At 36.1% G+C, this 26,383-nt stretch overlaps 1 protein-coding gene across 1 annotated transcript in view; it reads right to left on the bottom strand.

Annotated features, from left to right (window-relative positions):
* Positions 1-26,383, bottom strand: part of LOC138702177 (uncharacterized) — a 44,892-nt gene that overhangs the window by 6,112 nt on the left and 12,397 nt on the right. Inside the window, exons 4-7 of the mRNA XM_069829783.1 lie at positions 19,881-19,909; positions 16,662-16,701; positions 14,534-14,589; positions 6,923-6,965 (exon numbers count right to left, since the gene is read on the bottom strand). Of these exons, the coding sequence (XP_069685884.1) occupies positions 6,923-6,965; positions 14,534-14,589; positions 16,662-16,701; positions 19,881-19,909 (168 nt within the window). The remainder of the gene's footprint in view (positions 1-6,922; positions 6,966-14,533; positions 14,590-16,661; positions 16,702-19,880; positions 19,910-26,383) is intronic.

Raw genomic sequence — 26,383 nt, 5'->3', positions numbered from 1 at the left:
AACTATAATAATAGTGAAGTGCATGCTGTGCGGGAGAAAACAAGTGGCACTGACTACGAATTTCCTTATGGGAAAAGTACTGTTCGTAGATTACTCCGAAGTATGGGGTCTTACATAAGGAAACTCTCTAGAGCTGAAGCCACTAACATCATTGCCTGGAGGTACTCGTTGCGTTCACAAGGCTACGATGATATGTATTTAGACGAAACCTCCCACGACAGTACAGTATATAATTATGTCGCATGAAAATCTGAACAGGCGACTCCGAAAACTGTGTGGTACCGATGTCCGGTGCAAAGGGTGACAGAATTGTTATTGTGCCCGGTGGGGCGTTTTGGTTTCACCGATGGTGCTCTAGCTGTTACAAGAAAATGGCAGACGCACCTACAGATTATCATCACAATGAACTTTGCAGTTTTCGAAAATAGTCCTGAAAATACTGTAATAGTATGTGACAGTGCACCTTATCACAGTTTTCAGTGTTACTTAACTTATAATAAGTTAGAACCTAATCTTGTTTACTAAATTTGTTAGGCCTAGCCTATAGCATATACAGTAGACTAAATATAAATACACTCAGGGACAAAAAAAAAAAAAAAAGGACACTTTAATATTTGCTGGTATTTTGCAAAACATTATCTTCTCATACAATATTATGGTAGCCATCTGTTGTTATGGAGACGTGTATACATTGTTGATTGTTTTTTGTTTTATAAACAAGCCATTACAACCAAATATTCCAATTTTGCTTTCGAAGTCTCAGCTATAACAATTTTGTCTCAACCATTTTGTGCTTCATTATCGTTATCATTCGTTATTTCTTTATTTTTACATTTTCTGAGTTTAAGTGGTGTTGTAACATTTGTCTTAAAACAAGATGCGACCCGAAGATGTGGCTCGAGCTGTAGCCCTTTACGATGATGGACGCAGTGTACGTTATATTGCAAATGTTATGAATATGACTAGAAGCACAACCCATGATGCCATAAAACGGTATAGAGAGAGACCCTAGAATATACCAGAAGACCAGGTTCGGGTCGTCCAAGAGCTACAAATCCAAATGAAGACAGGTATATGGTGTTAAGGGTTCTTAGGGAGCGCAACCTGCCAGCTACTAGTGTAGCCAAGCAATTTGTTAACATGCATGGACGCCCAATTTCGGCCAACACAGTTAGAAGGAGGTTGAAAGCAAGTGGACTGATATCAAGTAGACCTGCAACTGGTCCCAGACTTCTCAGGATGCATCGAGTTGAACGACTGCGTTTTGCAAATGATCACAAGGATTGGAGAAATGGACAGTGGAGCTGTGTTCTGTTCACCGATGAGTCCCGTTTCAATTTGTGCTCACCTGATGGACGTGAAAGAGTTTGGAGAAGGAGGGGAGAACGATTTTCACAGTGTTGCATTTCCGAAAATGTGCCGTATGGAGGTGGTGAAGTGATGGTTTGGGCAGAAGTGTGTACGGATGCTCGTACAGAGTTGGTTTTTGTTGAAAATGGAAGACTAACAGCTGATAGGTATATAAATGAATGTTTGGCTGATAATGTTGTGCCATTTGGCCAATTTGTAGGCGATAATTTTGTTTTAATGCATGATAATGCACGGCCGCATATTGCCCATGCGGTCGGAGATTATCTCCAAGAAGTGGGAATCCATGTTCTTCCATGGCCAGCAAGGCGTCCAGACATGAACCCAATTGAACACGTGTGGGGCATGCTGGGACGGCGTGTTAAGAATAGACGACCGAGACCAGAATCGTTACAAGAGTTGAGGAGAGCACTTGGCGAAGAATGGGAACTTATTCCTCAAGAAGACATTGCTAACCAAATTGAGAGCATGCCAAGACGTATGGATGCAGTTATTCAAGCCAGAGGGGGTAATACCCGTTACTAAAAAGAGTTTTTAATGTTTAAGGCACCATAAAATGAAAAAACAGTTAGACGAAACGATGCCATAGTTATACACTCTTTGTAATTTTTTTGTAAATTTTCTCATCAGAGATTTTTTTTTTAAATGTTGTCGTATAAGGTGCTAAATGAAACATTATTTTGTTTAAATGGGTTTTGTTTCATTTTGAAATAATTGGCAACAAAATACAAACAAATATAGAAGTGTCCGGTTTTTTGTCCCTGAGTGTATTTCAATGCGCGATAGCAGAACAACAGATATTGTTTACTTTTCTTAATCCAATGATAGGCATGCTAACGGCTCGATCATCGGTGATGACCTATTATTATTATTATGCAATTGATTTAATTTGTTCCTAAATAGAAAGTATAGTATATTGAAAAGAATCCAACCAGCTACAAAAGACAATGCATTTAGAGTCCAGCCAAGAGCAAACGTGGCAACAGCTGAAAGTTTTAGCAAGACAGTTTCCCCTAACTGGCCTGTCAATCACTGTCATCTGTGTAGAAGTGGTGTGAGGCCAGGGTTCTTTACTTGTGGAGCCGAGAATGAATTTGCCGATAGAAACTTTCTTGCTGTATAACTCTGTGGGAGAATAATATATTTGCAATCTGATTATGCTGTAGCTTTTGCTAGAAGCCTTCATGTAATTCTGAAAAGCCGCAAGGTCGCGGGTTCTATTCCCGATGGGGTCATGGATTTTCTCCATTGGTCTCTGCCGCATAATGGCCCTGGTGTTACGCAGCCTCTGACAAATGAGTACCAGGGGTATAAATGTTATGTTTTATTTAACGACGCTCGCAACTGCAGAGGTTATATCAGCGTCGCCGGATGTGCCGGAATTTTGTCCCGCAGGAGTTCTTTTACATGCCAGTAAATCTACTGACACGAGCCTGTCGCATTGAAGCACACTTAAATGCCTTCGACCTGGTCCGGGATCGAACCCGCAACCTTGGGCATAGAAGGCCAGCGCTATACCAACTCGCGAACCAGGTCGACCCAGGGGTATATCCTTAGGAGTGGAGTAATGGTAAAATTCAAAATAAGCTTTTTGAAATACAGGAAAAAATACCAAAAGAAGGAGTAAAAAGCCATAGTTTTGAAAGTATTCAATAAGGGGAATCAGAAAGATCCCAAAAATTACAGAGGAATAATCATATTGAGTTCCTGCTGTAATATTTCTGTCCAAATATTAAATGAGAAATTAAAATTTTATACAGAAAATTGTATAGATGAAGAGTAGTGAGTATTTAGGAAGGATCGTTCTTGTATAATTGCAGATTTGACTGTAAAATATTACTAGAAAGAAGACGAGAGTTCAATTTATAAACACCCTTACTTTTTTCGGATTATGTAAAGGCTTCCGATGATATTAGAAGAGCATTATTAATCAAGATTTCACAGAATGAAAGCGAATCCTATCCTCAATGAAATAAAGATGACTTTAGATTAAAGACTAACAAAATCCATCCTTATCAGTATGTCAGTAAAGGACGCCTCCTGTCTCCCACTTTAGTATATATTTATTTAACCTGATAGAGATAAGGCCGTCAGGCCTTCTCTGCCCCTCTACTGTACCAGGGGATTACAACTGTAATATGGAGAATAAAATTACAATTAATATTAAAATTACAATTACAATAAAAATCAAAGTACGAAAAAATTATCTGATTAATGAAAGCTAGACAATTTATCATAGAAGTTTAGATCAAAAGAATATTTTTTGTATTTACTGAATTAGAAATTAAACCTAGAGTACCGTAACAGAATAGGATAGTGATGAAATTACCGGATATTGAAATATTTCGTGATAGATTAAGAGAACTATTTACAAGAAATCAATTACTGACCTAGTGCCTAGTAAGTTTGCGTTTGAATTCAATTTTATTTCGACAGTCCCTGATGCTAGGAGTTCCATAGTCTTGGTAGTGCTATTGTGAAAGAGGATAAGTATGTGGAGGTGCAATGGAATGGTATTTTTAATATTGTTTCATGGCGAGAGCGTGTGTTGAGATTATGGTGGGAAGAAAAGTAAGTGAAGCGAGACGACAGGTACGAAGGAATAGAAGAGTTCAAAATTTCTAAGAGGAAAAGTGAATGTAAATTTCCTTTCTTATCTAGAAAGACTAGACGGCAGTTCGGAAGGCGGTCGGCTGCTATATGCGTCGTAGCATTTCTGGCATGTGACGTCACAAGCTTGTACAGCAGGACCAATCGGAATCAGTCTGTAACAAGTGCTTTCCAAGTTCGTTTGTTCACGTGAGTGTTTCAATACATTGAATAAGTAAAACTAACATTTACTGTGTGTATGTAAGGTAAATAAATGGAAGAAGAGACTGTAAAAAGACAAGTATTGCACAGGCAGGTGCGGAAAATATTGTTTAAGGTGTAGGCCTATAATTATTTTAAAAACGTTGACGAGCACAACGCTGCCGACCATCTTGATGCTGGCTGCAACGTTGCCAACGTGCAAGAAACGGCTGCAGAAGCATGTGGTGTGGGATTGAGAACAGTCCAAAGAATATTGTTAGTGAAGGAAACAGGGTTTTTTGGTGTCATGCTTACAGTAATCAACGGCTAAGATCATTATTGTCTTTTGATGATTTAAATTCTCTCCTGCGCGATTTGCATCGCACGTGCGCGTGAAGTACGATGTGGCAATGTTGTACACTGTCTTGCCCGCTCTGTCTCTGTCGACGCAAACGCTAGCAGACTACCGCCTTCCGAATTGCCGTCGACTCTAGTTTAAGCCAACCTATTGCTTCCAGGGATGGAGTAATATAATCATAATTACGAACATTGCTTACAAAACGTACACACAAATTATGAGCGCGTTGAAGTTTCGTTTTGTTGTCGCTGGAGAGGTCAGTCAGTAAAATGTCCGCATAGTCGAAATAGGGAAATGCAAGTGTCTGCACAAGGGACTTTTTTAAGCAAGAGGGGAGATGAAAATTGATCTTTTTTGCACATGGATAATAGAATATACTTTTGTGCACTACATTCAACACAGACGCGCACGCTCAGGAGGGAAGCAAGAAGTTATAAAAAGGAATCAAAATATAAAAAAATAGTAACATTCAGACAATTTATATGCATATATGACCAAGTCGTAAGAGCAAATTCAGAAGACATTAAAAAAATCTATATACATTATAAATATAAATTAATCCCGTATCACCGCAGCAGACATGAAATTCTTGACATGGCAAGATCACAAAACAAACACAGAAATATGTCATAACAATTTTATATATTATAGTTTACCTTGGAAGTATAGACTATATCTAGGATGAAAACCAGAAGAGAAAAAAGTGAAATTTAAAAAATTTCTAGGCATATAAATTTTACTCAAAACAGAAAATGCTAACTTATTTTCATAAACTTTCATTATATGTCTATCATGAGACCTGAGTTGCAGTGTACGATGAATGCTTGTAAAAATTTTCAAATGAAAATAATTGTCTGTTATCAGTTAACAAAGCTTTGTACACAGAAACGGTTCATTTTCCTAGCTTTGGTGTCCTTTGTACCTCTTTTGCTTTCCTCACACACACCCTCTCTTTCTAAAATTTGGCAAGGAAGTGGTTTTCCCTACTTCCCCATTCAGTTGCTTCAAGTGAGATGCCTGTCCACCCCTTTCTGTACCTGCATGAAAACAATAGCAGATATTTGTCGTGATTCGTGACCATTTGGGGGCGATCCTGTTTTTGCACATTCCACAGAATAGGGGAGGAAGGAAATATGAAAGTATTAAAATTTTACCACATGGAAATGAAAGAACATACTTCTAAGAAATTCAGAGAACGAAGGAATCCAACTTTCCATATAGACAAGTGGATAAAATAGCTTCAAAAGGTAAAAATGTGGTGAATATGACTAATATATCATTAAAATATGTCATATCAGGATAAAATTGTCAATTATACACAAATATGCTCAACAAAGTACTTTAACTTAATTTTTTTTTCGGATGATGCAATTCTGTATATTTCAGCAACTGACTGTGACTATAAAATATGCTAAATCATGAAGATAGTAGTCCTAATATGAGCATGAACAAAGGCGGCGGACACGTAGGACTGACATCTCTGATTTTGGTTCAAACAATCTTAAATTAAATTGCTAGGTAAATATTCGCAGCTCTCCGTGTTTCATCATCATCATCATCATCATCATCATCATCACAGTGTTACAGCTTTAGTTTAGCGGTCTTACTAATAAAAACTGCATATACAGACGTTTAACTGTGTTATACAATGAGTAGCTCGTTTATAAGTCGTGTGTAAATTTCTTACTAATAATCGCTACATACGTCGTGTGTAACAGTCATAGTTTCGTCATTACTTCATTAAGAAAGATAATAGAATGTTTGAGGTTCTCTATTGCATCTGGTAGAGTGCTCTAGTGTGCCGTGTTAAGTATCGATAGTACAACTGGCTCTGATCTATTACCACACTATATTTTGGTCAAAGAGTACAAGCTACAGCAATATTATTCTAATTATTCTGTGCTCTTTGGTTTGTTCTTCTGTGGTTACAAGGCGACCATCATCATGAATTATTACAGTCGATACGAAGAGCTGATAGAGGGGCGGCCATTTTTTCTCTATATACAACGCTTAAACAAGGGGTTTCGTGTATATAACTAGTGCAAAGCAATTCCCATTGTATAGTTACAGACTGTTTATACATTCATCGCTTATGCATGGTTTATTAGTAACGTTTTCTGTCTCAACCCTGCATAAGTCTCGCATAAAAACTATACACGGTTTATTAGTAAGACCGTAAATGTTTTACTGTTTATTCTTAGGAAAATAACACGTACAAAAATACAGTCTTAATTCTTCCCTGAAGGAGTAAAACCTCGAATTTTAGAATTACATGTTTGAATTATATTTAATTCATGGCTTGCTTTTGTATTATTTTTCTATACAATTATGACTTGGTCGTCTACAAATTAAATTATGATCTTAACTTGGCGTCAAGACTAGGAAAATGGTTAATCAGTAGCTCACCTTTATTTTCAGGACTCGCAGCGTCAATGAATTGCTGTGACTCCTGTAAAAATAAATGAAGAAGAAGTGAGGAAAAGTTTTTATTCGCAGGATAGTAGATACTGAGAGTTCCGGAGAATCACAGCGAGTCCACTAACCACATTGAAGCATTTTGTAAGTAAAATGATAAAATAAAATCATGAGTGGGTTCTGTTTGACTGTACGAAAGACTGTAGTGCCTGCAGTTAGTGTTCAAATGTGCAGTTTGTAACATTGTTGTTACAGATTAATGAAAACAGAAGGAGCGTTACGAAGATGACACATACTTTCTCGTTATCAGTGTTACGTGATTAAAAGTGATTGAATTCGTGGTGCTGCCATGACATTCCCCGTTCCTCGTCGGTGGTGTAGCGGTTGCCATGATACCATTGAAGCTGGAGTTCGCGAGTTTAAGGCCGGTTGAGGTAATTGGATTGTAGAGGGTGATAAAATACGTAACAACATCTCCTCAGGGAGAGGAATAAGAATGAGTGTTCCGTTGAGGCGTTAGATAAAATACTAGCACTACAACTACTAAAAAGTCATCGGTGTAGCTCAATCGGCTGAGGCGTTTGCTTGCCGATCCGAAGTTGCGTAGGGGCGTGGGTTTGACTCCCGCATGGGCTGATTACCTGGTTGGGTTTCTTCCGAGATTTATCCCACCCGTAAGGCGAAAGCCAGGTAACCTATGGCGAATCTTTGACCTATATCTCCAAATACCATCTAGCTATCACCAATTTCTTCTGCACTAAATAACCTACTAGTTGAATGTATTTTTCTTGCCTGACTAATTAAAGAATTGCTGGGCTCGGTGGAAAAGGCGTCCATGTCACATTCCTGTTGATTTTTAGTTTCTTTGATAATCCGCCAGATCTTGCCATGTAGACCTCTTTTGTGAACTTCCAGTCTTGTGGCATGTATCTACCGGACGTGATAATCATTCATAAATACCTTTTCTTCATTCGAAGATATAATCTCAGAGAAATAAATGCTTCTCCCACAAAATTTAGTTTCTGTGCCATGGGTCCCTTTTGCACTCACAACCAACATTTTCATGGGGCAGGTAAAAAGTTCATTTTTTCTTCCACTGTGTTAATAATGTCGAAACAAATTCTTATACAAATTTTGGTCACTCGAGCGCTATTACGAGGGCCGTCGAGAAAGTAATTTTCCCTGGTTCGTTTACAGAAAGAAAACACAATTTGATTGGAAAATTTATTGGGACTGATACAGCAATTGTTGATCTACGTATTTTTCAACATATTTTCAATTTGAATTTGAGACATTGGATCGACAGACAGGTGCACACGGTTGTCGCACACTGGTTCCGATCCCGGGTGGCAGACTTCTACGACACAGGGATACAAAAGTTGATCACACGGTGTGACAAATGTCTCAATTCCAGTAGGGAATTTGTTGAACAATAGCTCAACTGCTGTATCTGTTCCATCAAATCCTTCCATGAAATTGTGTTTTCCTTCCTAGGGAAGCTTACTTTCTGGATGACCCGCTTAAATTCACTCGAGGTGGCCAAAATTTCTATAAGCACTTGTTTTGACGTTATAAATATGGTGGAAGAAGAAATAACTTTTTTATTTTCCGCCATGAGGATGTTGGTTTGTGAGCCCCTGAATTGCAAAGATCTATCGAGATAAAACCTCTAGCATCAAGAGAATGCAATGTTTTGTATTACTATGTTGTATTCTGTTGCCGCTATACTTGTAATTGAATCGCAGGAAAGTTTGTGCTTACAAGGAATGTTCTTGACCTGGAACTCTCAGAAACGCACAAAAACATGCTTTTAGTATAAATCGCTGATCACAAAAACAGTGGTATGAGTCATACCCATGCAAACTGCGCGCTTTACCACATGATACATTTGAGTGATCTTCTATTGGAAATCTAGGAGAAGAACATTGGTAAAGCAAAGAAACAAAATATCAGTACAATGGAACCAAAAACACGCATATTTCAATATCGTGACTATATTGCTACATTTCCCATCAAAACAAACAATGAAATATTGCGAACCTCTTGATGTGTTCTTAACTACTTTAGGCTGTATAAGCACAGTCTAGTATATACAGTCGCGAAGCTTGGGGTGATTTTTTGCATTTCTCGCGATAGTTGCTAGCCGCTAGGAACAATAGACTGTGTCACTGTCATCGTGATCTAATACAGGGCGTAGTGCAGATCATGTGACTCGCTTAACCCGATCTCGAAGGGCGGCGTTTCAACCATATAAATTAATTGGAATGCATAAAAAGTAACATATATTTCTCAAAAATGTAGTGTAATTGCATTAATAAAATTTAAAACAATGATTAGGAGACACTTCAGACATAATTCTTTGCGAGTTAAGGTGTAATATTATTTTTGGTGTGAAAATTACGTTGCTCGTATGTGTAATAGACCTACCTGCCTTTATTTCGATTAAATATTGCGAAATTATTGTACATTTATTTATGCACGATTCAGTAATTTTCAATTGCACCGCACGAATATTTAGATATGTTGAAATTATAGGTTATGTTTACTGTCCCAGTTGCCCCTTTCTGTCTAATTGTAGTGGTCTCCAATGCCCTCCCATTCAGATGGAAATATTATAGGTTATGTTTACTATATCTTATAGTCCTAAATTCACAATTATACATTATAATGAAGCATAATGTCATGTATGATACTCCGCACATTCAATTTGTCTGCATTTTAATACTACAATTGAGTATTGAATTATTGTATTTATCTACTACCTAAGAGACGAAGTAACAATCGTACGTACACTAATTTCATAAGAGTGGTATGATAAATTTTCTGTCTTTATCAATGAAGGTAGATGTGCTATATTAAAATCACAATATAAATTCTCAAAATAGCTTCCATCCTAAACTTAAAATGTTGATGGGAAAAGATTATGTTAACATTTGTAAAATTCTCTTCACACTAAAATAACACAGTTTTGTAATTATTTCTGCAACATATTATGCAACAAGAAGTAAAGGGAACTTATGGACACATTACACTAAATAAAACTTAGCTATGATACGCAATAAAGTTATAATATAATAATTCACTGAGCTCCATACACTGAAATAGAAAACCCGAACATATATTACGGCCTGGTCTAGATCGAAAAGGCATTGACTGTGCCGAATTTCGCATTGTTGTGAAAAGTTACGTAAACTGAAATGTTCGTTATCGGTTGTAATAACTGTAAATGGCTAAAATACAATAATTTGAGTAATAATATGGGACAAGGAGACGTTTGTTGTACTATAAATTCTAAGAAAAAGAGGTCAGAGTTATCCTTCCGAAAGATGCAGGAAGGTGAGTTTATAAAATATAATATATACTTTATGAAAATAATATATAAACCTTATGTAGTTCGTATTTCAATAGTGGAAGGAAGGTGTTAATTTTTCAAAAGAACACGATATCAAAAGTACAATACATTTTATCGTCTGCTAGGGAAAGAGTTTGTGATGAGGCGATAGTAGCGATCGTGGTGGCTAGCAACTATCTATGGATGCATATTTCAACTGTCTATGTTTGCATATTTAGTAAGTATTGAGCTTCGCAACTGTATATACTAAACTGTGGTATAAGCTCTATATCAAATGGTCGTTGATTTTGTAAGATTGAAATGTGAAAAACCACTAGTAAAGTTACCTGATCGCCACTTCATCATCAGACTTCACTTTGTGACATACAATCAACTTTCTGTACCGAAGTACAAGCATACTGTATGTTGCAATATGCTTTGACAAAGGCAGGTTATGACATTGATATTCTAATATCGTATGAAAATGTAAATAGTGTGACTTATGATACTGGACTGCTTGAATGCTGAAGTGACGTTAATATGAAAAAGTGGCTTTTAAGAAGTGAATATTGTTCAGGTCCACTCTGCTGTAACCACTTCATTGAAAGCACACACCTATACTTTGAAGATAGAATAGCCGTGCAACACTATCACGTCAGTAGAAAAAATTTTCGGGTTTCGTAATTACTTTAAGCAGAGGTTCTGTGACACTCTTGATGAGAAATGTAGCAATATAGTCGCGACATCGAATTAGGCCTATGTGTTTTTGGTCCTATTATATTGATACTAGTGGCTTGTGCAGCAAATGCTGCTGCAAACTAAGTTCGTTAGACGTTGAAATAAAAATTTTTCAGATTTATTTTCAATGAAGAATACTTGTCTTTTTGATAGTTATTTGCTTCCATAATAATGAAACATACTCCCTCTGAATGCATTTTTTTTAGGCCAAATACTTTCTCTTGAACCTATCCAACTTCAGTTTTTGAGTTTCAACGCGAAAACGCAAGTATCAATGTCAGGACGATAGCAGTAGCTATTTCAGGTCATTGTGGATTGTAGGCAAAAGTTAAAAAAATGTCAGATTTGCTAAGGTTTCGAACAATAGCATTTTCGTATAGCTGCTGCATGTAGAACTTGAAATGTAGAGCGTAAAATCATTTTATCCTGCTAAGAGATCTTGCTGAAATGATCTGGAGACTACAAAATTTTCTAGGCCTCTTATTTTATCAGTAAGTAATACCTTTTGATCTTTCCTTAGGAACTGTAATTTTTGCGCTCTGTCGAGCCAATACTGAAGACAATGACACGTATCAATATCTACACTACACCGCCATTAAGTATATGAAAAAGACCCAACCCCACTGGGCTAATAAGTATAAAAATATTTGATTTTTAATAATAATATTATTATCTTACTTAAGTTTTGTAGTTATATATAGCAGTCATTCAGTAAATTATAGAAATGAAGATCTAAATTAAGATATTCTCTACATTTACTTACATAACCTCAAAAGGTTTCACTTTCATGTCATCAATATAGCATCAATATTATGTACAATTAATGAACAATAGATGCATCATGATATTAACTATAATAATATTTAATTTCTAATGATAATAATGTCATCAAACCACCTCAAATTTCGTAGATTTGAATATCCAATACACAGCTGTACTCAGAAAATTATTATACACTGCAGAATCAGTTTTTAATAACAAATTGAATTGAGCTCTAAATATGTCGGCAATCCTGCAGGTCATGGCCTTCGTGTAATAGCCTATTATTTATTGTAGTGTGTGTTTCGTTCTGAAATTCAATCAAGTCGGTCGTGATTCGATAAAATAAGTTCTCAAAACTGACAACAGATGGATTTTGGAAAATGGGAAAATTATGTAGGAAAATTGACATTTCACTGAAAACTACAACTTTTCCGAAAAACTTTGGGTTCCAAGCTTGAAAATGAGGGGCCATTTATTAAAATCCGTTCAGCCGTTTTCCCGTAATTTCCATTACCAGTTAAAATTATATATATAGATTTTGCTTCTTTGTGTTAGCAAAGTTCTTCTGGTAGACCTTGATCATTCAAATGTGTCTTACGGTAAGACGCGCGGTTTTGCCTGGGAATGACTAATGCGACTGTTTTTCTGATGGGCGATTTGTATTATAAGCATGATTTTGTGCGCTTCTAAGCTTTAGACGTCAAGCACATCCCTTGTGAGAGCTTTCTTGTCCAGCGGCAGAATTCCCTCTGGCGTCGTACATCTAGAGGCGGCCCTGCCAGCTTGCCATGCTCGTGTCTTATCGGTATTTAAAACCCGTCTCACACGGATAGTGTATGTAAATTAGTGAAATATTAATCACCAGGGGCGGCCCGTCCTTACGTGCTACAGTACAATGATAATTTTTGCTCAAATAATGTATTTGCAATACCACCATAGTATCTGATCTGTCATTTGACAATTTTCCGTGGTTATGTTCATGACGTGTTATAGAGTGTTTAGTTCTTCGCTCTTAGCTCTTTGGTGCCTCAGGGGGTACGTTGTGTTACTCAAAACTCTACATGAGAATGTAGACAATTAATGCGCATGTGCGAAGCTGAAATCACTGCTCTGATTGGCTATTTTTACGCGGGGAAGTGCTGTAGTCAGCTTCAGCACAACACAGCTTGGAGATTGCAAAAGTAAAGCGTAACGAAAGAATGCTTGTTTGTGGAAGAATTCGGAACTATGTACAATGTATTTGGTAATTCAAGTGTCCGACTGCTGCTGTCATCTACCTGGTTTTTGAGGTTCCTCCTGAATCAGTCAGCAAGCGACGGAGAATGGAATCCCAGAAAACTGAAGCCAAGGAAGTATGTGACCGTATAATTCAGAAAACTACTCACCGTTTCCAGTCGTTAAGCTATCTAGACGCAACAAAATTGTTAAACAGCAAATTTTCTGGCAATTTTTCGCATAGCCTAATTTTCCTGAACGCGAACTTGAAGTTGCTGCCAACAGCTATACTGTACTGAACAAAAGAGTGTTAAACACACAACTTGGAGTTCTATACGGAACACCTGCCTTCCGGAATATAGATGGAGCTGTTCAATTGTTACGATACATAGCCTCCAACAATTCACAGGATCCATTCTGTGAAGTAACGAAGTTGTTAAATATTTTGGTTACAACACCAATGACCACTGCTGAGCCAGAAAGATGTTTTTCTTGCTTAAAACGCATAAAAACGTTTTTAAGGAACACTATGTCCCAGGATCGCCTCACTGCTCTTGCAACACTGTCAATAGAAAAGAGTATGATGTCCAAGATGAAGGGTTTAACACCAGGGTAATAGACAGGTTCTGCAGTAGGAAGGAACGTCGTATGGATTTCATATTTCGTCACTAGGCGAGTCTCAAATTAAGATAAATACATATAAGTGTATACAGCAGGCCAATATAGGAATTGTAGCACACTCATTATTTTGACCACCAGCTGCTACTGTTAATCACATATAATTTTATCTGCTGTACTTATACTGTACAGGTACAGTTAATAAATGAAGTAAAATTCCGTATTTGTAGACGTCATAGTTATACGAAATGCGTTTGGTGTGCAAACCAGCAAACAAAAGTTAATGAGCACATTATCGTCGGCGATTTTCATTTAAATAATAGGTCAAGAAAATAAACTGTAAACGCTAATGTCATTATAAAGAAACCGAACTCTTGTGAATGGTTAAAAATTTTAATGAGAGAGTATGTGTCAACTTCGCCACTAATTTTTTATGTTTCTTCCCTCAGAGTCCAAATTGTAGAGTACGAATCTTCAAAGAAACAGTAATTTGAAAATAGTAGGGCATTTTTTGTGACTAGTTGCAGGAAATGGGATCTAAAGTCGGATTTTTCATTTTTTTTTTTTGTGGTTTCAAAAAGAGGATGAAATACTGAGCATTCAAAAAGAAATCATGGTTCATGGTGCTATAGTTTTTAATATATTACTTATTAAATGTTGATATTACATTATGCACTTTTCGAGAAAAATGCAAATTAAAATTTTCATTTGTTCTCTTAGCAACTGTAAGAAAGATTTAGGTATCTATGAAGCACTGTGTAAAACTACGTCCTAGTTTAGTATGTAAAAACCCCTACAGGTAGCGCAAGATGTAAGAACATAGAAATGCATTTTTTACACCGCAAATTCGTTATTTTGTTCTCCTGTAAAATTTCCTTTCGCGACTTTAGGTCCCTTTTCGCGCAACGGGTCACATTTTGTGTTATGGTTGAACGTACCTTCTTTGCTATGTCGTAAGCCAAATTCGCAGATCGCATTCCCCGATTAATTCTCCCTGTAAGCAGAAAGAAGAAAATATTAACCTCTAGTTACAAATCAACACCATTCTGCGTACGTCACTAAGGGAGTATCTATAGAAAGGTTGATTGGTTTTTGTAAAGATGCAGGTAAACAAGAAAGTTAATCGGTCTTTGCACTCTTATGGAAACTGGATATCTTCTGTAGGAATATTGATCAGGCACAATGCAAAACCAGGCTGCTACAACGTCATCTTTTGTAACTCGCGTGTCACAATTAATGGTCTTTATGGTTTTATACACGTAATAGAAAGATTGCAGTTATTTAGCTTAATCCTGAATGTCGCTTTGTTGGTTTTTGTTTGCAACTCTGTGATACTGGATGGTTCACTACGGCCAGATTCTCAACCCGTAACGGATGACTGCGCTAAGGTTCTCTGTTTACCTATGTTTCCAAACGAGAATCGTTATTTGTTAGTAGACCAGGTCCCACCAGCCGGCTGGTGATCGGGGAATGCTCTGGAATGATTAACTTACAAAGAATAACAGATTAAAAGTTTTATCCATCTCAGACACGAACATAATATTGGCGCTACCTATTGGGCATGCGTTGAATTCGAAATTCAAATCCGTTTTTCTTCATCATTTATATTTTTGTAGTCCCAATTTGATTTTTTCGAGACAGTTCGCACATTTCTGTTATACATGCTTCGTTTTAAGTAAGTTGTTGCAATGGCATTTTCTGGAAAATAATTTCCTGAAGACAAAGCCTACAGAATCCAATAAATGGTAGTAGAAATGGTCTAAGGACAATAATATTATATAATTATTTCAGTAGAAACTTAACATATATTAATTTTTTCCCTACTTTCTTTAAGTTCTTTTGCGTAACTTAAACCTGAATATGGCTCTGGAAGATCTGTGATAAGTTGTCAACATCAACCAGCAAGCATGTTGCTTATAAATGTCTCTATGTAGAGCCTTTTTTTTATACATTCTGCTGAACCCTTAACCTTGCTTATCTCTGACAGAGTCTCTGTTTCTTTGAAAGAAATCTAGGTATGAAAGGGGAAAATAAATTTGAGAGACATGCTGCTTCGTATTAAATTGTAAACCCTGAACACCTCTTCCACAAATCTTTGTAGTTGTCTGGCGTGTAGTTCCCACAAACTCCACGCATCCCGATTTGAGACAGTAGAAAATGTAATTCTCTGCATTTTTATGAGATTTGAGACTCTTATTTGCTCAGATTATAACTTTTAAAAATAATTTGAACTCTGTTGTGAATAGAAGTTTCAATACATTTCTTTTACTGTCGGATAAGCCTCATTATTTTGCATTTATATAGAGGGAGGAAGTGAAATAGCGAATAGCTCATGTTGTATCAAATGTAACAAAGAACATAATATAATGTTGATGGAAAGTTAATAGTTTTTTTTTATGAAATGTTCAACGGCCTCTTGCTCGGTAACCATTGCGAGTGATTTTTGTCCATAGCGACAGGAAATCTAAGAAACAGTAATCTATCCCTCTGGACGGTTTTCGTGTAAAGTTAATATTACAAATTTCTAATTTCAAGCCACTGCACGATGCGAACAGGTTGGAACGTCGTGCCAGAGATCAGCTCATCTAGCGAGACACACCGAGTTATTTTACCTCTTACATCTGTATCACGAGTACAGTGTATTAGCGGCGATGTTGCCGAAGTGCTAAAACTTCAAACTTAATTTTCTAATTGACACTGCATTTAAACACAAAACGTAATATAGGTTTCCTCTTCATTCATTAAGTGTATCTTATCGTCCCTTTCACTCAGGAATGTTATTTCCCTTCCACCCTGTCTACTCTGCAAAGGTTAATAATTAACCTTATTATTAATTACCTTTATTTTTATCTTGTTTTATTTACGACTTTTAAGCTGATTTTTGTCATTTGTTAATTCATTCGGTGTAACAATTCGTTGAAGTTCAGCACGACACAACTTTAGCTCATTGCAGTGAGAGAGGACGATTTGAAGCTACACATTTCCATAATGAACACGGAGGCCTTACCTTTGGGTAATGTACATGGGAAGAATAATACATTACGGAAGTTTTCCATGAATACTAACATTTCCAGTCCTCCATTTTGTCGAGAAGTGCGGAACGTGCCTGCAACACAAAAAATAGATACTGTTACATAAGGCATTATTCTTACAGATTTTAGTTGGATGACTAGGGATGTGAAGTTTATGCACTATAATGTAGTATTGGTACTTATATGCCTACCAATATACATAGATAGGTTGGTAGGTAGGTAGATAGATAGATAGATAGATAGATAGATAGATAGATAGATAGATAGATAGATAGATAGATAGATAGATGGATGGATGGATGGATGGATGGGTGGGTGGGTGGGTGGGTGGGTGGGTGGATGGATGGATGGATGGATAGATATGGATGGATGAATGGATAGATAGATGGATGCATTTAATGTCATCCAGCGATTTACAGCCATAGACAACGTCAGAGTAGATGTATATATATTATATGGCTCCTACAATTTGAATAAATGTAAGTATAAAAAAATAAGTATACAATCACCAGATAATCACAAAAACAGGTTAAAAGTTTTAAAAGAAATAGTATAAAATCAGGTTAAAAATGTACAGATTTGTACAGATTTGTCAGTTACATGGGGTTAAAACAAATAGTATCTAAAACGTAATATTGCTAAAATCATTGACACTGTAGATTGGATTTGCCATCAAAGTCCTTCTCACCATCCTTCTGAAAGTAAAATATGACGTGTTTCTTATATGCAATGGTAAAGAATTATAAAGTTTATATTATATGGAAATAAAACTATTGCTTGTAATACTATATTTGTACTTGGTGAAATATATGTCAAGTCTGGAACGGGTAGAATAATTATGAATGGTTGAACAAGTAGGAAGATTATGCACATTACGCTTAACATACAGAAGGCAATCCAGAATAAACATTGACGGCAACGTAAGTATTCCTAGTTGTACAAAAAGTGGTTTACAATGAGTTCTAGAAGAGACACCACAAATAATTCTCACTGCTCTCTTTTGAAGGATAAACAACTTAGAAACCGAAGTATGGTTGCTCCACAGAAGCGTCCCGTCACTTAAGTGACTGTAAATATGGGCATAATAAACCGTAAGTAAAGAATTATAACGTAATGTTTGTTTGAGGATTCGTAACATGAAAATTCCTTTATTAATTTTATTAACAAGATATTCTATGTGCGTACTCCAGCCCAGACCGGCTTCGAGGTGAATGCCTAGGAATTTAACTCAGGAAGACAAGTCAGTAATTTTTCTGTTAAAAGAAAATTGAATATCTACAGTCTTATTAGAGTTGATGCTAAGTCTTTTATCCTGAGCGATGTGTTGGCAAGCTGTCTTTTCATCGAAACATCATTATCCTGAGAAATTCCAAGTGCCAAATCATCAGCAAACATGAAAGTGTCAAGGCAGCCATCCTCAATGCTGGCTGGGAGGTCGTTAATATATATAATGAACAGCACAGGATCAAGAACGGAACCCTGTGGGACACCAAACTTGACAGGTTTAAATTGAGACATTGCACCATTACAGTAAACAGATTGGTGTCTGCCTGTTAAATAAGAATTTAAAAACATAGTACTAGAATTATTAAAACCATAAAATTTCAGTTTTTGTATGAGTATGTCGTGATAAATGGTATCAAAAGCTTTGGTAAAATCGTAAAAACGGCCTACCATTAACCTGGAGTTTTCTAAAACACTAAAGCACTTCTCCACAAATTTAACTATGGCTTCAATTGTATTGTGGGAGGATCTAAAACCATACAGATTAATAAATAGACGATTGTATTCAAAGTAATCTGTAATTTGATTGTGTAATAAGATTTCAAATACCTTTGAAAGTGTAGGTATTATACTAATTGGCCTATAATTTGAATAATCTAGCTGATTACCTTTTTTATGGATCGGAATAACTTTGGAATATTTGAAGATGTCTGGAAAGGTGCATTTATCAATACAAGTGTTGAAAATATGAGTTAATGGTTCACAGGTAAAATTAGCTGCAGTTTTGATAATTTTTGGACTGATACCATAAACATCTGGACAAGAACTGTGAATGTGAATGTGAATCTGTGAATGATCTCCGGACCACGAGAGCGGCAGCCTAAATGTTGCGCGCTAGTTATGGGGAGAGCATGTTGTCGGTGATTCGATGCAAGAGAAACAATCATTTCCAAATACGTATTTTTGTGCATTAATAATTGTTCGTTTATTTGTTTAAGAAACGTCTGTTATTGTCTAACTGGCCATAAAGCAACGTTCTCATTTTTTCTTATCATAAAGGGTTCTTCATGAAAGAAATTCGGTTTTTCGAACCTAAAATACTTCTGTTATAGGCATTTATATACCTTACTTACTTATGGCATTTAAGGAACCCGGAGGTTCATTGCCGCCCTTACATAAGCCCGCCATCGGTCCCTATCCTAAGCAAGATTAATCCAGTCCCTACCATCATATCCCACCTCCCTCAAATCCATTTTAATATTATCCTCCCATCTACGTCTCGGCCTCCCCAAAGGTCTTATTCCCTCCGGCCTCCCAACTAACACACTATATGCATTTCTGGATTCGCCCATACGCGCTACATGCCCTGCCCATCTCAAACGTCTGGATTTAATGTTCCTAATAATGTCAGGTGAAGAATACAATGCGTGCAGTTCTGCGTTGTGTAACTTTCTCCATTCTCCTGTAACTTCATCCTTCATTAAACCTAAACTTGTCCGAAAACTCTTGTTTACAGGATTGCTGCATCACTTGTATCACTCTAAATGTGTAAGATTTAAAGTCCCCGATCTTTGTAGCAATTTCCACGGAGAAATAAGAAAGACTAGAGGATTGTAAGGACTTTTTCCTAGCGATGTGAAATGCTGTCCAAAATTTCCTCGGTAAGGGAAGAATAAACTTTAAAAAGTACGTGAAAATGTGTCCTTGCAAGGAAGTTCGGGGCCGAGAAAAACTGAATATGTGAGCTCCAAGCTTGTTGGCCACTTGTCTCGCCTGAATTTTATTTGTAATACTTTCTGCTCTGCTAAATTATTCGGAAGATTTTGGATCGTGAACGATTGAAACGTACAGTACGAGTAGTATCATCTTGGGTTCCTCTCAGAATTACCTGAGCCGTGATAGCTGGCTGCGACACACTGTACATCCGCTACTCTACTTCGCGTGGGGCTGGGAGATTGTTCACTCATCCACTACAAATTCTATCTGTAATGAATTCACAAATAACTGTCGATGTAGAACCTATACTTACTTCAGTCAGTTTAGCTTTTACTCCACTGTCTGGAAAAGAAATGAAATATGTTATTACTATTGCTCAAAAGAATATGCAATAAAACTTAAAAATATGCAGTGTAAATTAATAAAAATGACATTAAATTAGAAAAGCCTGTCACATTAAGCTTGGTATAGAACCCTGTAAGTGTAAACTCAATGTTCAACAATGGGAAATGGTTAAATTATGGCATTTAAAAAGAGATTAATACAGTGTATAGGAACTAATTTAATTTAAATAATTTTTGATAGGGACGGTCTCATGAGTCCAGGGTCCAACGCCGAAAGTTTCGTAGCATTTGCTCTTAATGGGTTGAGGGAAAACCCCGGAAAAAATCTCAACGAAGTAATTTGTCCCATCCAGGATTTAAACTCCAGCCGGCCAGTCTCCGGCTCTGACATTTCTCTTGGAAAGAGAAGAGAGAACGAGAGAGAAAGATAGTGACCAGCATTGCCAACCTGTAGTTGTGAAAAGAACCTCGAAATTCCACTGTGAATGAAACTATTCTGCTAAATTTTAACCTTGAAACACTCTGGTTCAGTTTAAAGTAATGTTTTTAATTCTATTGTAATTTGCTGTTACAAGACTTGAGTTCTGATATGCGAGGATTAATTCAATCGCAGTTTGCAATGCTGGGAGAGAGGCAGGCGCTAGAGGTTAAAGTTGTCAGCTAGAACCAACGAGCACAGAATACAATAGAGTAGACACTAGCATCTTAATACCATTGGACGGAGTGAAGCCGGTTTGATGGACCTGACGCCATCTTGTTGCTAGCAAAACATTGCAAAATAGCTATTACGTTATAGAAGATCTTATGATAATAAGAATTCCATATGTCCCTAATTTCTTGTAGGACTCACACTTTCTTGTTTGTTTCGTAATACAGAATCGCTATGCACGTATTTTTAGCAAAAATTACGAAACTGTCATCGATAAATCACATATATACAGGTTATTTAAATTGGCAGCTCTTCAAATTGCAGTATGGTATTTAATAGATAATCTGGAAGGTTAAACAAACAATAATGATAAAAAAGGAAAATAACAGTTTGACCTTATTTTGCTACTAGTCCAATAAAAATGCTACCCTATAATAATTACTTTTATAGGTTGATCCATTTGCTTCGATTTAATAATGAAACTTGCTTCTTAACGCAAATTATCATTCTCTTCCTTTTGCCAGTATTTCGTATAGATGTCCCGATTTTGTTTAGAGAAAAAATGGAATGCTCTTAACCATATAATATTTGATAGGCTCTTCGTTTATAGTATATAATTAGATTATAACGGCGAACAAAAGTGAAGTTTTATTACGAAGTGGGTCAAGTCAGTTCACGACCGAGTAAATGAAGCTACTAAGTCTGCAAAGCATAAGTCTGATTTCGTGATTACAAAAATTAATTACAATAATATTAATACACTATTTCTTTTTCTTCATCAAACGAATACGTGCATTCGGTTTAAGAGAAACTTCGGTACACCCGTTTTCTATAGCACTCGACACAAACTTCCAACATGGGTTGTTAGGTTAGCTTCGCTCGTAAATGCTAAGTTTACAAAGCGTGTCTGATTTAGTGATTATAAAAATTAATTACAATAATATCAATACACTAATCCTTTCTCTTAATCAAACAAATACGTTAACAATACGAATCTAACCGACTAACTTAGGCTAAATCATTCATTACCGTATCTAGCCTACCGGTAATAAGTACATTTCACACATGCATATTTACCCGTGAAAAGTTATTCCAGGAATTTTTTTTGAAAACCTGTTTGTGCAGCCATACGCAGAACATGTAGGCATATTGAAATTAGTTAATTTATTAATTAAAACAACGATGCAACATCACAATCAACTGCCCATGTGCTAACCGGGAGCCCAATGTTTTGGTAGCATCATAATGGCGACTCCTCCACAAAAGCGGCTTCACCTCCAAGCTGTTTATATCTACTCTATGCATTCTGTGCTCGTTGGCTAGAACCAACCAGCTATGAGCGTTGCCACTTCTTTTTTTATGCGAAGCAAGTGGCGAACAAGTTGTTAGCTCTTTGTGTTATAGGTAGTACAGGCACGTACAGGCGAAGTAGTTGTGTTGTTTTGTGCTTGAGCGATTTACGGTGGCTGTAAACTGTATTAACGATATAGTAATATGGCCAGTGGTTCGTCAGAATCGAGAAATAAAAAAAATCGGCTGTTTTAACAGCCAATATCATGAATTTATATATGCAGATTGTTAGTTTTTATTCTGTTATAATTATTTAGCTGTGTACGGTAACGAAAGATACGATCTACGTTTGTGTAAAATGATTTACATATGCGTTCGCATTAGTTTTTTTTTGTGATGTACGCTAGCTGTGTACATTAACGAAGGATGTGATCTAAGTTAAATGTAAAATGATTTATAGGCATGCCTACGCGTTCGAATTAGTTTTTATTCCGCGCCACAAAATCGGCCGGCGAGAGCGTGACAGTTTTAATTCTGTCTATACGTTTCGGCAACACTGTCTCCCTCGGTCACGAGAAACGTCAGGGCCGGAGAACGACCGTTTCTCCACAGCGGTGGGCTGTATGAGTGTTAAGGGTAGTGATGAGCAGAAAACCACGGTGATCGAAAAATCACGATCACACCTATGATTAAACAGCTCTTTAAACAGTGATCACAGTTCGAGGGCTAAACTACTCCCTATCTGAATCTGAGACAGTTGACGTTCTTTTCTGACTGCGTGTGCTGCGCTGCCGTGCTTACGCTACCTAGTGACAAAAGTGGGAACTACTACGCCCGCGAGTCCACACCTGTGGAGTAACGGTCAGCGCGTCTGGCCGCGAAACCAGGTGGCCCGGGTTCGAATCCAGATCGGGATAAGCTACCGCGTTGAGGTTTTTTCCGGGGTTTTCCCTCAACCCAATACGAGCAAATGCTGGGTAACTTTCGGTGCTGGACCCGGACTCATTTCACCAGCATTATCATCTTCATTTCATTCAGACGCTAAATAACCTAGATGTTGATACAGCGTCGTAAAATAACCCAATAAAAAAAAAAAAACTACGCCCGCGAACGGTGAGTGCCCGATTTTAACAATATATTAAGTGTAGCCAACTCAGTAGATTTCAGGCTGATCCTGGCAGATTTCAATTTCCTAAAGGCGGAAAATATACTATCGTCAGCCGACAGCCGAAAATCTGGCAGGCTTTTACATTGCTTAATTGATTCCATTATTTTAAGCAGTGACATTATTAACTGACTACACTATTCAACTAGTAAAATTACAATAATAACAACATTTTAACAAATATGAAAATGATTTTTAAAATAACAATGTTTCATTAATTTTCTGAGTGATGTGTGAATTATGTCAAAATTGCTCATTTTTAGTTTTTTTCTATATAATATTTCACTTCAGGAATACTGGACAAGATCAAATTGACAATCGTTACATTGGGTAGCCAGACGGCAAATGATCAGTTTGTCTATAGCATTAAATTATATGAATAGATAAATAAATAAATACATAAATACATAAGTAAATAAGTAAATAAATAAATAAGTAGTAAGTAAATAAATAAATAAATGAATAAGTAAGTAAATAAATAAATAAATACTTAAATAAATAAATATAAAAATAAATAAGTAAATAAGTAAATAAATAAATAATTAAATAAGTAAATAAATAAATAAGTAGTAAGTAAATACATAAATAAATAAATAAATAAATAAGTAAATAAATAAGTAAGTAAATAAATAAGTAAATAAATAAATAAGTAAATAAAGAAATACATAAATAAATAAATAAATACATAAATCAATCAATCAATAAATAAAACAATAAATCAATAAATACATGAATAAATAAATAAATTAATAAATTAATTAATAGATATATGAATGAATAAATAAATAAGTAAATAAATAAAAAATAAGTAAATAAATAAATAAGTAAATAAATAAATACATAAATAAATACATAAATCAATCAATCAATAAATAAATAAAACAATAAATCCATAAATACATGAATAAATAAATAAATAAATAAATTAGTAAATATATAAATAAATAAATAAATAAATACTGACTTTCAAACCTTTAATCGCTTTTTAAAATGATGAAACGCCTGTATTTACACCTCAGTATTGTGCTTACACGCACTTCTGTAAAATACAAACACATAACCTCAACATTTTCTCGCCCCCTCCTACCATGTGCGAAAAATCGAGAGCATTGAAATATCGCAGTGAGACGCTCTGATGAGCGGGGAAGAATGAACTGTTCAGTGTTCACCTCGAACAAGTTCGCAGTTCAATTACTGTTTCACTGTGTAAGATCACCGTGATCATACATGAGCAATATTAGGTCGAACAGTGATCACACAAGAGCAGTTTATCTCATCACTAGTTAAGGGTGCTCAAAAGCTGTTGTTGCAAATGGCCATAAAGTAATTGAAAAATGCATCCAATAGCTGAATAAACCGGCATCCTCGATTAGTCAGACGGCTCTGCTAGTAAATACAGGTAGCTAATCTGACGAAATACGCCCCTGAAATTATTTGCTTTTCTCCTGAAGCGTGTATTATAGATTTGTCGGTTGCGTTCTTATTCTGGGGAGGTCTTCAATTGAAGCGTTGGGCCGAATAACGGTCTATGTTACAATATTTCAAAATAGAGTTTTTAATGGAATAATGCTCTGTATAGTCTTACACATCTGTCACAAAAATTGTTGTTCAATATCTGTATCAGAGGCGCTTCTACACGAGTTACAAGCATGAATTTGTTAGTTGGAACAGCGGTCTATATCACTAGTCACTTCTAGCGTATCCAGTTGTTTACATCGTATCGGGAGTTAAGGCTGGTTCACAATGAACCGGGAAAGGAAACGACAACGGAAACGAGAACGGAAATAATGTCAAAATAAATGTATTCAAGTGTGAGCATTCACAATTAACTATTGTAAATGGTCACATTTAAATACATTTATTTTAACAATATTTCAGGAGAACAAACTCCCGTGCAGTAAAGGCTGTTTCACAATAAACCGGAAACGGAAACGATAACGAGATCGAGAACGGAAATAATGTCAAAATAAATGTATTCAAGTGCGAGCATTCACAATTAACTATTGTAAATGGTCACATTTAAATACATTTATTTTAACAATATTTCCGTTCTCGATCTCGTTATCGTTTCCGTTTCCGGTTTATTGTGAAACAGCCTTTACTGCACGGGAGTTTGTTCTCTTTACGAATACGGGTGCACTTGAACTCTGTGTATCAGGTTTCGGTTGATCTATTACGTAAAATTGACGACTGCAAGACAGTGACGATTTCTACGGTAGATATTGACCGGCTAAATAAATAAAAAAAAAAGAAAGGGGTCCAGACAAATTAATATTAATAAGTGGAAAAATGTGTCACTAAAGTCGCTGAGCGATAGTGGTCTTGAGTATATAACAAGGAAGACGAAGTCGCAAGTAAGTGCGAAAGATTGCCCAAGTAATGTAACTTCCTGTCTGTTATTTTTTTAAGTATTTTATTAGTTGCATTTTAATTTACACTTTACCTAGCGCTAGTTGCTCTATGTTGTGTTTTCTCACAGTATTTCGTTTCGAGAACAGTTTTGTGGAAATTCTTGTAAGGAGATGTGCTCATAGCTTGCTCTTGATGTCGGAATAGAGCTGTTTAAAATGTATTACTCTCTTACAGTCAGCATTTAAAAACTGTGATTGTTATTATCTTGGTCCACAACTGTGGAGTAACGGCTAGCGCATCTGGCCGCGAAACTAGGTGGCCCGGGTTCGATTCGCGGTCGGGGCAAGTTACCTTGTTGAGGTTTTTTTTCCGGGGCTTTCCCTCAACCCAACATGAGCAAATGCTGGGTGACTTTCGGTGCTGGACCCCGGATTCATTTCATGTTATTCAGACGCTAAATAACCTAAGATGTTGATAAAGCGTCGTAAAATAACCTACTAAAATAAAATAAAAGTTATTATCTTCAGTATTAATAAAATTTGTACTTAACTGAGAAGTCATTTGTTGTATACAGAATATTCTGTAGCCTACAGGAGTTCAAATTCCAACGCTCAACAATTTTTCAACTGTAATATTTAATTTTCTTTATTCATTTGTTATTGTTACAACTTTCATAAATTGAATGTTGTCCCTAAATCTTATACTGCAGTTATTTTGTAATAATAGTAATATCATTTGATTCAATCTTGTATGTTTAGCCTATTCATAACATGACATTGAGTGTAACTTTAATAAATTACATGGTGTTGATTGATACTAATACCATATCTTTCAAAAATAAATGTCATAAACACCTTGTTCATAATTTAACCTTTTTATTGATTTTTTATATTTCATGATATTCTGATTGTAAAAAAACTGTTTGTCTGTTTTCTCCAGTAGCATTTCTGTGGAGTTAAAAATGTTACAAACATTTATGATGTGTAATATGACTTTGAATAACATACAATCGTATA

Source organism: Periplaneta americana, chromosome 6 (assembly GCF_040183065.1).
Source record: "Periplaneta americana isolate PAMFEO1 chromosome 6, P.americana_PAMFEO1_priV1, whole genome shotgun sequence".
Lineage (NCBI taxonomy): Eukaryota > Metazoa > Arthropoda > Insecta > Blattodea > Blattidae > Periplaneta > Periplaneta americana.
Note: the sequence above shows the minus strand (reverse complement) of the source record. Positions and strands in the feature narration are given on the sequence as shown.